This window comes from Gorilla gorilla, chromosome 4 (assembly GCF_029281585.2).
Source record: "Gorilla gorilla gorilla isolate KB3781 chromosome 4, NHGRI_mGorGor1-v2.1_pri, whole genome shotgun sequence".
Taxonomy (NCBI): Eukaryota; Metazoa; Chordata; class Mammalia; order Primates; family Hominidae; genus Gorilla; species Gorilla gorilla.
This window is the reverse complement of record NC_073228.2, coordinates 143,534,807-143,546,306: the sequence shown is the minus strand read 5'-3', so window position 1 is coordinate 143,546,306 and position 11,500 is coordinate 143,534,807. Positions and strand designations below refer to the sequence as shown.

The following is an 11,500-nucleotide window of genomic DNA, read 5'->3' as shown; positions in this document are numbered from 1 at the left end:
CCCCCACCTGCCTCGTGGTACTGGTTGCTTTACTCATCAGGCCCTGATGAACTTAGATGAACAGAGGTGGCCCCAGGTGAGTGAAGGTCCCTGGAGGTCCAGGTTCTGAGGCATGGGGTGCAACCAGGCAGGTGAGGTACGCCGGTACCAGTGACTTCCAGATTAAGAGCCTTTCCCTCCCATCTGCTGGGCTGGTTGCTCCTGCTCTCCCCCATTCTGGATCCAGAGGCCTCTCTTCCCCAAGAAATTCCCATTCTAAATGTCCCTGGGCCATCCTTCTTCCTCCTCCAGGTGATCCCAGACAACCCCTGCTCAGGAACGGCCCCCAAGTCAGCCCCCCAAAACCGGAGAGCAAGAAGCCAGCGGTGCTTCGTGACACAAACATGCATTCGTTTTATTCACAAAACAGCCTGGTTTCCTAAAACAATACAAACAGCATGTTCATCAGCAGGAAGCTGGCCGTGGGCAGGGGGGCCCAGGCCGCAGGGGGCCCCCTGGGGACCCACCCCCACCAGCAGGGGACCACGCAAAGAAGCCCTTTCTTCTGTTGCCATTAGCAAGGCCAGAAAAAAAGGACTTATTTTCTCTAAGAAAAGTAGCCAGGATTGGAAATATCGAGATGGGGCTCCCCAGATCGCAATGGATAAACGAACAGAACTTTCATTTTTTTTTCCAAAATCACTGTTGGGGTGGAGGATCCCAGTCTCGGGACTGTGGGTGCAGCTCAGCTGGCCTGGTGCTCCCTCCCCTTCTGTGAGCTCCCTGCTGGCAGCTCTGCACGCGTGGATGGATACAGAGCGGCTTCTACACGGCGCCATCAACATTCTCTTTATGAACGTGAGTGGATTCTCCAGGCAAACTATGCACTATTTCATGGTCGGAAAGAATCAAAGGAAGTTTAAATGAGGGTGGAGTTAAACTGTGCTAAATTACAGTAGTGCTTATTAGTAACTAGATTTCAAAAGGTTACAGAAAATTTACATTCTCTACACAAAAACTGCATCTCCTGCACAGACAACATCGACATCGACACAGGAAGGAAACTGATTGTCCATTCTTTGCCCAGGAAGTCTCGGTACTTTAGATTCGTCTTTACCTCTTTTTTGTTGTTGTTCTTCCGAAAAAGCAGTTTAAATTTTTTTCTTTTTCTTTTTATACTAGGGACGTGGAGATGTTAAAACGACAACAAAAAATATATATATAAAAACAGGAATGAAATCTGTGAGAGAATATTTTTGGTTCTAAAGACGGGTGCATCCGTTTGTCTTCGCCCGAATCCCTTGCTGGAGACCACACGAGCAGTGACATTGCACGGAGAGGGCAGCTTTGGGTTCCGCCGCCGTCACTGAAACCACCGGAAGGCGGCTCCCGTCGGAAGCATCACCTTCTGGCGGGGGCGGGAGACAAAAACAAGGAGAGAGTTGAGTCAGGGTCCGGGTAGGCCTGGAGCAAAGACGTTCCCCCGTGGATGGCCTCATGGCGGAGGGACAGGCATGGTGGAAGAGCAGCCACCCCTCGGAGCTCCTGCCACCCCAGCCAGGCCAAAGGAGGAGCTTGACCTGCTGGGCTGCTGGAAGGCCCTGAGGACTCTGAGGCCTCCTGAGCCACTGTGCCCAGGAACCCTCCTTCCAGAGAGGAAGTCCCTTCCCCTGGCCCAAAGGCAACAGCGCCAGGTGGCTGTGGCATGTTTCTGTAAATGAGCGTGTGAGCACGTGCGACGGGTGTGCATATGGGTGTGTGCCTCGTGCTATGCTGAGCTGTGTGGTATGGAGCTGTGGGAGGTGGGTATTTGGGCTATTTCTCAAGCGGCCGTGTCTGTGTGTGCATGTGTGTCTACACTGGACTAAAGTGGGTGCCTTTGTGTGTACATAGGAGAGCAGAAATGGAAGGGCTGGGGCTGGGGCTGGGGCTGGGGCTGGGGTTGGGGGAGGGTAACCAGGAGGCCATGGCTGGGATATACCACTGTTGTTTTCCAACCATTCTGGACATTTGCGTCAAGCCCACTCATAGAGGGGCGGGGACAAGGGCAGGGACTGCAGGCTGAAAAGATGCTTTTGTACCCAGGCCTGGCACTCCAGCTAGGTTGCTGCATCTGGGGGCACAGGGATGGGCCCTGCCACAGGGGTGCAGACATAGCAGCATGGGAACCCCTTGCCTTCTCCAAGCCAATCCTACAGTGGCTAGGTTCTTGTCCACTCTGGGCTCATGGTCACCTCCCCTTACCCCAACCCCAAAAATCTGTCAACTAGGTGCCCAGACCAAGGGTCCTTCCAGGCCTCAGAGCAGGGCACCCAGCACTGGAACAGCTCTATCCTTGGGTGGCCTTGGGGGAAAGATGGCCCTGGAGGGGCAAATGAAGGGCTTAAGGGCACAGGGCCCATGAAACAGAATCCCTTAAACAGGGCAGGGGAGAGACCCAGAGTTCTAGGTCATGGACTGGATGCTTTAGGCCACGTCTGAGCATCAGAAACTTAGGACCTGTATGGAAATCTCAATACCTGACCCAGAACCCAGGAGAGGAATCAGAATCCCAGGGCCTGGCTGAGAATGCTAGGTCCTTGCCTGGAGTTTTATGCTTGCCTTGCAAATTATGGCCTGATAGGATTCTCAGAATGTGGCTCTGACTTTTGGGGCTGTAAACTGGTGTCTTGAAGCCAGACCCCCAGGCCCCAGGGACTGGGGGGGGCATCCCCCAGACACTTGCCCAGGTAGGAAAAGTGGGGTCAGGGGATGGGGGTGGGTTTGGACTGCCAGACAGACACAAGAGCCCACACACCTCCCTCTAAGGCGCCGTTACCTCCAGAGCAGCGGAAGGCTTCTTTTTGAGTTCCTCACATTTTCTGAATTTGCAAATCTGATGGCCAGTCTTTCGGTTCCTACAACTGCTGCACTGCTCGCAGTTGATGCGCCGCCGGCAGGGCGCGCACATGCCGCAGCGTTTCCGCTTCTTCTTGCCGGAGCTGATGGCAGAGGCCAGCTCTCCCTGCATGGGGTACTCAGCCAGGCCCGCCATGTGCAGCGCGCTCTCGGCCAGGAACACACCTGCCGGGGTCATAATGAAGAGGCCTGGGTTGATGGGGAAAGCGCCCAGGTAGGGGAAGTCGGACTGGCCATTGAGGGCTTCGGCACCTGCCACAGCCTCCATGTCAGGCAGGCCAGCACCCGCCTCGCTCATCAGCGGGAGATGCTCCTGCACCACGCGCTTCAGCATCTCCGTGGACTGCGCAAACTGCTGCAGTGTCAGCTGTCCCTCGGCTGCCAGCTCCGTGGCCCGCTCTGCCTTGCTCAGCAGGCTGGCGACAGCACCACTTTTGTGCTTTGAGGTAGGGTTGCTTTTGTCCACCGCCATGGCCGCCGCCAGGTCGTGCCCATTGGCCAACAGGGAGGCAGCGGCTGCAGCCGCAGTGGCCTTGTCAGCAGACTCTCCGCCCATCATGCTGCCACCGCCACTGCCACCACTGCTGCCAAAAGAAGAGTAGTGGGAGAGCGGGCGGGAGCGGCGCAGGCTCTTGTTGAGGGGCTCACTGATGATACCGCTCTTGTTCCGACGCTCGGGGGGTGGTGTGTCATCTGCCACTGAGGCTGGTGCGGCGGCAGCCACCACTGCACTCTTGTCTGCTGCTCCTGCCTTTGGGCCACTGCTGCCACTGCCACCGCTGCCATTGGTGCTGCTGCTGCTACTGCCGCCGGCATCCTGGGAGCCACCGCCAAGGCTCGACATGGTGGGGCCGAGGCCCAGACCCCACTGCAGAGGGAGCCTGCCAACTGCCGAGGGTCCACAGACCAGGACCTGGCCCTGCTGCCCACAACAGAGATGCCTGGTGGGCCTCGCTGCTCAGGGCAGGCACATGGTCAGGTGTCCAGGTGGAAATGTCTTCACTCTGTCACAACAAGAGGATACAGGGTCAGGGCAGCAGTGAACACCTCCCCCTTCAACATCGCCACCGCCGCCACTATCAACTGTCCTGTCATCCTGACCACCATGCGCTTGACCAGGCATTTATTAAGCACCAGATCCATCCTGGTGAGAAATTTCTTATTTGTACTATCTCAGTTAAGACCCACAAGAACTCTAGAAGCAGTGGCTGGTAATCTACTTTATAGATGAGGGAAACAAGATTAGGAGAACTACCAGTCTATGAACACACAGCCACCAAGCGGCATGGTGGAGGCCCTAGTCCAGGCCTCCACAGCCCAAATCTGCTCTGCTAGGGTCTAGGAAGACCTGCCAGAAGCAGGCAGTCCTCCTTGTGCTGGGGTGGGAGAGTGTTGGAGATGCTTATTAGCTGGGTGCAGTGGCTCACACCTGTAATCTCAGCACTTTGGGAAGCAGAGGCAGGCAGATCGCTTGAGCTCAGGAGTTTTGACACCACCCTGGACAACATGGTGAAACTCTATGTCTGCAAAAAATACAAAAGTTAACCAGGTGTGGTGGTTACATGCCTGTAGTCCTAGCTACTCAGGAGGCTGAGGTGGGAGGACTGCTTGAGCCCAGGAGGTTGAGGATGCAGTGAGTTATAATCATGCCACTGCATTCCAGCCTGGATGACAGAGTGAGATCCTGCCAAAAAAATAAAAATAAAAATAAAACCACCTCCACATCCTAATCTTCCTTCTCCATCTGAGGAGAAGAGTGCTTGATGGTACAGATCATTAAGTCTGGAAGGCTGCCCCTGGATCCTCATCTGGGGATTACTAATACACATCAGTTATTTCAAGGCTCTGACATGTCCTGCAGGCAAAGGAAGCTGGTTGCCTTTGTGTAACCCAGTTTGCCAATGAGTGCAGAACCCTTATTTCAGGGATCTTCTCCCCTCCTGCTACAGGGCGAGCAGCACAGGGCCAGAGGACCAGCCGTCCCCTGCCACAGTGAGAGGACATGCTTGTGCACACCCTGGCACACGCTTCCTTCTCAACCCCCGAACCACAATCATTATCGTCTCAGACCTCATTCTTGTCTCTACTCAGGCCTCACTGTGGTGCTCTGGCCTAGCTCCCAGATTGGGGGTGGTGGTGGGCAGAGGCCTCACAAGGCCTGCAGAGTAGGGCCTGGGTGGAGGTCTCAGTGAGAACCCAGAGAGCCGGGGTGGGCTGTTGCCAGGAGGGGCCTCTGGCTGGGGCAGGCTGGCACTGAGGAGTAGGCGTGACCCTCAAGGGAATGGAGCCCAGCAGGAGCCTGTCCTCTGGCCACCTCCATATTTCCAAGGCAGCCCATCCCGGGACAGGGCCTGCTCTACTCAGGTCTCAAGGCTAAGGCATCTGAGCTGCCTCCTCAGCTGAAGGGACTGGGCCAGATGGAGCAAGGCGGCAGTTTCCTCATCAGTCCCGGCTCTCCAGCCTCGCTTCCCTGTCTGCCTGCTGTGGCCTAGCATGCCCCAGGAGAGGGGTGGGAGGACAGGGCCCAGCCCTAGAGCAGCTGGAGGCTCAAGGGGGAGGCGCACATCTGGTGGGCCCCATCGCGCCCTGGGCTTGAGGGCAGCACACACTGGATCTTTGTCCCCAGGCAACCCCAAAACCCCCCTAGTCACAGGACTCAAGCCTGTCCCAAGAGAGCATCTAGTCCAACCCTCTGCATTTACAGAGGGGGAAACTGAGGCCCCAAGCGGGGGGGAGGGGGGGCTTCCCCAGGACTAAGGAGTGGCCAAAGAGGACCGGGTGTGGGGAAAGGAAAAGCTCTGTCTCTAGGGTGAGGCGAGTAGCCAGCATCAACAGCCAGATACTCCCTGTCCCTCCCCAGTGGGCACCAGACCACCTAGGGCTCCTTCCTAGCAGAGGGAAATGGGTGAGGAGGAAGAGCTGGGCAAGATGGCAGATTCCACCAGGACAGAGCCGGGGGGCCCTGGCAGGGAATCCAGGCTGGGTTGGGGGGCATCACAGGTCAGAGCTGAAGCAAGAAGACCATGTGTGTCCAAGGATAGCTGTGTTCCCTCCCACCTCATAACGGCCAAGACCAGGATAGTCTTTTCAGCCCCTCTCCTCAGAGATTGGTGACCCTTTCAGGAATCAGTGACCCTGGCTAGTTGTTGGGGACCAGGGTCAGTGAGATCAGGGACAGAAACCATCAAGTCAGCTCATCCAGCTCCTGCCCAACTAAGCTCATCTGCCCTGCCCTGGACAACAACCCCGGCAGCCCAGATACTGGGTGAGGGGAGAAGGCAGAAGGCAGGTGTCTTGTGGGCTGGAGAGATGGGGAGGGGAGCAGGCTGCGCCCCAGCCCCTGTGTGCGTCCCCCGCCTCTGCGGCCTGCTGGCTGGTGGCAGAAATCGATAGCTGCATTAACGCTGCTCCTGCTCTGCTCACCCCCTCCCTCCTCCCAGCTCCAGGATCTGGCTCTGCGTGCGGGGCGGGCAGGTCAATTAGAAGTCAGCTCCCTCCAACACAGCCGGCCTGCGCTCAGGGCTGGCGCTCTGGCTGAGTGTCTCGGCTTTTGTCTCCGTCCTGAGTCTCTCCCGGTGGGGACCAAACCTCATGTTCTGTTCCTCTCTTGGAATTTCTCTGATCTCCCACTATTCTATCCTTCCTCAGGGCCCACCCACCCCCAGCCTCTGAGGTCCTGGGACATACTGAGCTTGGGACCAGAGGATGTGATATGTCACCAAACAGGTGCTGCAGGCAGAACACTATGGTTTTTCAGCCACAGAAGTTGAAGGGAGGTGGGTACACGGGGGGACTGCTCACAGGGACAACTCTGTTTTCAAATCCAGAGTGGACAGACATGAACATCTGGTCCTCAAGCTTGTTCCAAATCGGCCCTGGTACCTGGCTCATCTTCTCCTTCAGACCTTAGGAAAAACTGATGCCCTGGTCCCAGTGGACCCCTGACCAAAAGCCCCATTTGCCCTACTCATGGAAGAGGAGGACATAGAGGGGACGTTCTCCCAGGTCCCAGCCTTCTACTCTAGGGCACACAGCCATCCCCTTCCAGGCCAGGAAGGGCCTGGCAGTGCCCAGGCAGCAGGGGAGGAGTCAGGGCTGCGTTGAAGCGGAGCGGGAATGAGCGGGAGGGAAAGCTGGCGGGCAGGCGGGCGGCGGCGGGCGCATCCATCATCGGCCCTGCCAGGAACGCATCCAGCCCCCAAAAAGAAATACTGCGCCTGAGGAGGGACAACAAAGGGCTCCGTTTCATCAGCAATGCGGAGCCAGCGCCCCGCCGCCCCGCCAGCCGCGGTCAGCCCACAAAGGACCCCTTTGTCCATGCAGGAGCCGGCCAGCCGGGAGCTGGGACCAGGGGCTGACGGGCGGGGACAGAGCACGGGGGGCTGAGGGGGGACGAGTCATGGAAAGCTGGGGGGCAGAGGGGCATGCGGGGGCAGAATAGAGACAGGTGGTGGGGACAGAATCATGAGACAGAGAACTAGAGGGGAGGATCAGAGAAAAGGGGAGCTGGAGAGGAAGGGGCAGAGGGTCAAGGTTAGTGGAGACAGTGTCATGGGAAGCAGTGTCTGGGGTAACAGGGTTCAGAGACCCAGGGACCCAGGACACCTTGTCCAGGCTCAGGGACTTGAGGGTCTAAAAGACAAGGAAACAGCCCTAAGGAGGGAATCCCAGAAGGCAGCTGGGCATGCCCACAGGAGAGGGAGGCAGAGGGAAGGGTAGAGGAGAAGTGGCGAGGAGACCAGATCAGACCCACTGTGTAGCCCAAGGCCTGAGAAGAGGAGGTGGGGAGGAGTCTGGGGAGGAGGGCTGGGGAGGAGGGCTGGGGAGGAGGGTGGGGAGGACGCTCGGGAGAAGGACTGAGGAGGAGATGGGGAGGAGGCTGGGGAGGAGGGCTTGGGGGGAGGTGGGGAGGAGGCTGGGGAGGAGGTTGGAGAGGAGATGGGGAGGAATCTGCGGAGGAGGGCTGGGGAGGAGGGTGGGGAGGAGTCTGGGGAGGAGGGTGGGGAGAAGGACTGGGGAGGAGGTGGGGAGGAGGGCTTGGGGGGAGGAGGCTGGGGAGGAGGGTGGCAAGAAGGCCTGTGGAGGAGGTGGGGAGGAGGCTGGGGGAGGAGGGCTTGGGGGGAGGTGGGGAGAAGGCTGGGGAGGAGGACTGGGGAGGACCGAGGAGGAGGTGGGGGGTAATGGGTTCTTGGCCCCAGAGCATGGCTGCAGGGCCCAATGCCTCCTGTAGGCTCCAGCTAACTGGCTGAGCTGGAAGGAGAGGGAGACTCATACCTGGGGCCACCTTCCTGGCAGTGGAGGCCACCCCGTGCCTCTACCCTAAGGCTCTGGCCAGCCCCAGAAGGCACGGAGCCTGCCCCCTTCTAGCCAGCCCCCACTACCTGTGTTGCCACTCTGGTTTCCTTAACCAACGGATCCTATCAACCAGCATTTACTATCTACTGTGTCCCAGGCCCTGTGCTTTTATGCTTTACATGTCTTAGCTTCTGAATGCCTCCCCAGAACCCCGGGAGACAGAAACTATTTGCCAATTTCAGACATGAGGAAATTTAGGCTCAGAGAGGTTCAAGCTGTCAGCCTCAGGTCAAAGAGCTGGTGCCTAGCAGGGGCAGAGCTTGAACCCAGAGCCCAAGTGTTAGTCACCCTGTTCTGTGGCCACTTTTGCAATTGACAGAGTGGCCCAAGGCAGGTGACCTAGGTACCCCTAAGGCTGCTCTCACTCCCCAGGATTGTTACCGTGCCTGTCACCTCTCCGTGGTTGGGGGCAAGCTGTCACAGACCCCAGGAGAGTGTCCCCACCTGGGGGACTTGGAGATGCCCAGGGCCTGGAATGCTAAGCCAGTGACATCATAATACCAGCTGGCAGTGAGGTCACTGGAGGTGGTGGCAGTGCCCTTATTCAACCCTCAGCCCTAGAAGAGCCTCACTTCACCCCCCGCAGGGTTCAATCTTGAACTCTCGGGCCAGAAAGTACTGGGAAGGAGGGGACATCCTGAGATGACATAGTGCCATCTGCACACAGACATGTACACAGGTGGCCCACAGCTGGATGTTCTAGATATTCCTTTGCACACATCTTCCCTGCACCTACCTCGACAGCAGCCCTCTACCTTATGATACCGGAGAGACAGCAGAGCACACAGACCCAGACCCCAGCACTGCCTTCCAGGAGTGCACAGGAGCTGGGCCCACAGTCACATGAACCAGTGTGAAACAAGAGCCGGAAGGGGACACAATGAGCTATCTGGGGCCTTCCTGGAGGAAGGGACTGCTAGTTTGAGAGTTAAGGATAAGGAGAAGCAATGAGAGGGGACAAAGGCATGAAAGAGAGCCTAAGCAGGTGGGGAAGTAGACGTGAGGTGTGTCTATGAGGCTGGCAGGGTCCCAGTTGTGCAGGGCCTTGAGGCCAAGGGCAGGATTTTTATTATTATTATTATTTTAATTTTTAGTAGGGATGAGGTCTTCCTATGAGGATCAAGCAATCCTCTCACCTGGGCCTCCCAAAGTGCTGGGATTATAGGCGTGAGCCACTGCGCCTGGCTGGCAGGATTTTTAAAAAACAGTTTTATCGAGGTATAGTTTACATACTATAAAATTCTGCCACATTAAAGTATACATATAATTTAATGATTTTCAGTAAATCAACAGAGTTGTGCAGCCATCATCACTACCAAGGGCAGGGTTTGACCAAGGCACCATCCCCGCCATTCCTTGCTGGCTGACCAGCCTTGCAGCCATTCTGCCTGCCCAGGGAGGCTCGTGGAAGAGGCTGTGTTTCAGGACCCCCAACACTGGCCCAGCAGAACTGCACACCCTGGCTCAATGCACCACTTTCCATGCTTCCATGCAGCACTTGACATCCCGGCCCTTGTCTCCTCCCCCCCACCTTGGTGGGCTGGTCTCCTTGGCCTGCCTCCAAGTGAGGCAAAATACACAGACAGGCTGATGGTGGGCAAAGCAGACCACAGGCTATGGTGGTTGAACCAAGCTGGGCAATGGGGTGGAAGGGAGGGTGTTGTGTCTCTGATTTCCATGATTCAGCCTGGGGAGTTTCCAGAGGGAAAAAGAAGCCCTGCTCAAGCCCATGGAGACTGGTCTTGGAGGCAGGGAGAAACGCAGCCCCAGGCGGAGAGCACAGGGCACACATCCAGCTATGGATGGACACACATATCCCCACACACTGGCCACTGCGAGCACCCAGAGGGTGGCCTGGGGTGAGACATGGCCTCAACCCCACTAGAGTCACCCCAAGACTGACTGCCAAGGACAGAACAAGGGACAGCATTTCTATATCCCTGACTCCACACCCCTGACCCTCTTATACCCCTCCTCCTGGGGTGGGTACCAACCATGCCTTGGCCTGAGGACTAAAGGGTTTGAGCAAACCTGGAGTATGTAGAGCTCTGTTTTCTCTCTCTCTCTCTCTCTCTTTTTTTTTTTTTTTTTGACAAGAGTCTTGCTCTGTCACCCAGGCTGGAGTGCGTGGCCCGATCTCAGCTCACTACAACTTCCGCCTCCCAGGTTCAAGCAATTCTCCTGCCTCAGCCTCCAGAGTGGCTGGGATTACAGGCGCACACCACCACACCTGGCTAATTTTTGTATTTTTAGTAGAGATGGGGTTTCACCATGTTGGTCAGGCTGGTCTTGAACTCCTGACCTCAGGTGATCCACCCACCTCAGCCTCCCAAAGTGCTGGGGTTACAGGCGTGAGCCACCGCACCCAGCCAGGCTCTGTTCTGTTTTACGGTGCTCCCCAAAACAGCTGGAGGAGGGGATCAGCCCATTCATGCACAGCAACACTGAGGCCCCGGGCAGGAAGTAAGCTCTGACCTGGGGCTCTAGGGACTGAGATGCCTGGGATGCCTCTGATAAAGACAGGCCCTTTCCTCAATAGGCACCTCCCTCAGGCCAGGTTCCTTTCCTGGAAGAGTCAAAGGTTCAGGAAGACCCTTCCCCATTTTTTGACCTTGGAAAAAAACTGGCCTCTGAGACAGTTTTCCCATCTGTCACATGGGACCATAGCTAACAAGTATGGGGCTCTTCCTATGTGCCACACTCTCCATGCTTTATCTCATGTTATCCTCATACCCAATCTCTGAAGGAAGTCCTATTATTGCCCCATTTAGAGTAGGCAATTTGCTTAAGCAGGTGTAATGACGCCTTGTCTATCTGGGATCCCCTGAATCTTGTAGTAAACATTTCCCAATGTGGTGATCTCTGAGCTGACACCAATCAGAAATCAGGCCCACGTACCCCCTCAGGACCTCCCTACTGATGGGCCTCACCATGGGACAAGCCAGGGAAGGCTAGTCCAGGGATGCATGAGTCAAGAAATCAGAGATGGCGCACTGTCCTTCTGGGGCTCCTGTGTGGGGTGTGTTTGTGTGTCTGGGGTTGGGGGAGGCATATGTGCTTAGGACTGGCTAGGGTACTGGAGGCCTGAGGCCTAGGTTTGTGGCTCCACCCTGTCCCTCCCTGACTGGTAACTTTGACCAAGCTCTTTCCGCCACTAAGCCTCAGTTTCCCATTTGTAAAATGGAAAGGAATGGCTCTTGCTTCTCACCCCAAACTACTGCAGAAGTCACGATCCCAGGGCATATCATGGGGAAGGAGGCAGAGATAC

At 56.7% G+C, this 11,500-nt stretch overlaps 1 protein-coding gene across 11 annotated transcripts in view; it reads right to left on the bottom strand.

The window, feature by feature from the left end:
* Positions 1 to 369: 369 nt before the first annotated feature.
* Positions 370 to 11,500, bottom strand: part of CXXC5 (CXXC finger protein 5) — a 35,124-nt gene continuing 23,993 nt past the window's right edge. For 5 of the 11 annotated variants that reach the window (XM_004042615.5, XM_031011253.2, XM_055389169.2 and 2 more), the window contains exons 2-3: positions 2,798 to 3,881; positions 370 to 1,387 (exon numbers count right to left, since the gene is read on the bottom strand). In XM_004042615.5, coding sequence (XP_004042663.1) covers positions 1,343 to 1,387; positions 2,798 to 3,721 — 969 coding nt within the window. In that variant the 5' untranslated portion in view covers positions 3,722 to 3,881 and the 3' untranslated portion in view covers positions 370 to 1,342. Of the gene's footprint in view, positions 1,388 to 2,797; positions 3,882 to 4,306; positions 4,401 to 8,613; positions 8,711 to 11,500 lie in introns of those variants that run through there. The other 6 variants (XM_055389159.2, XM_055389161.2, XM_055389165.2 and 3 more) reach the window with 4 other exon arrangements.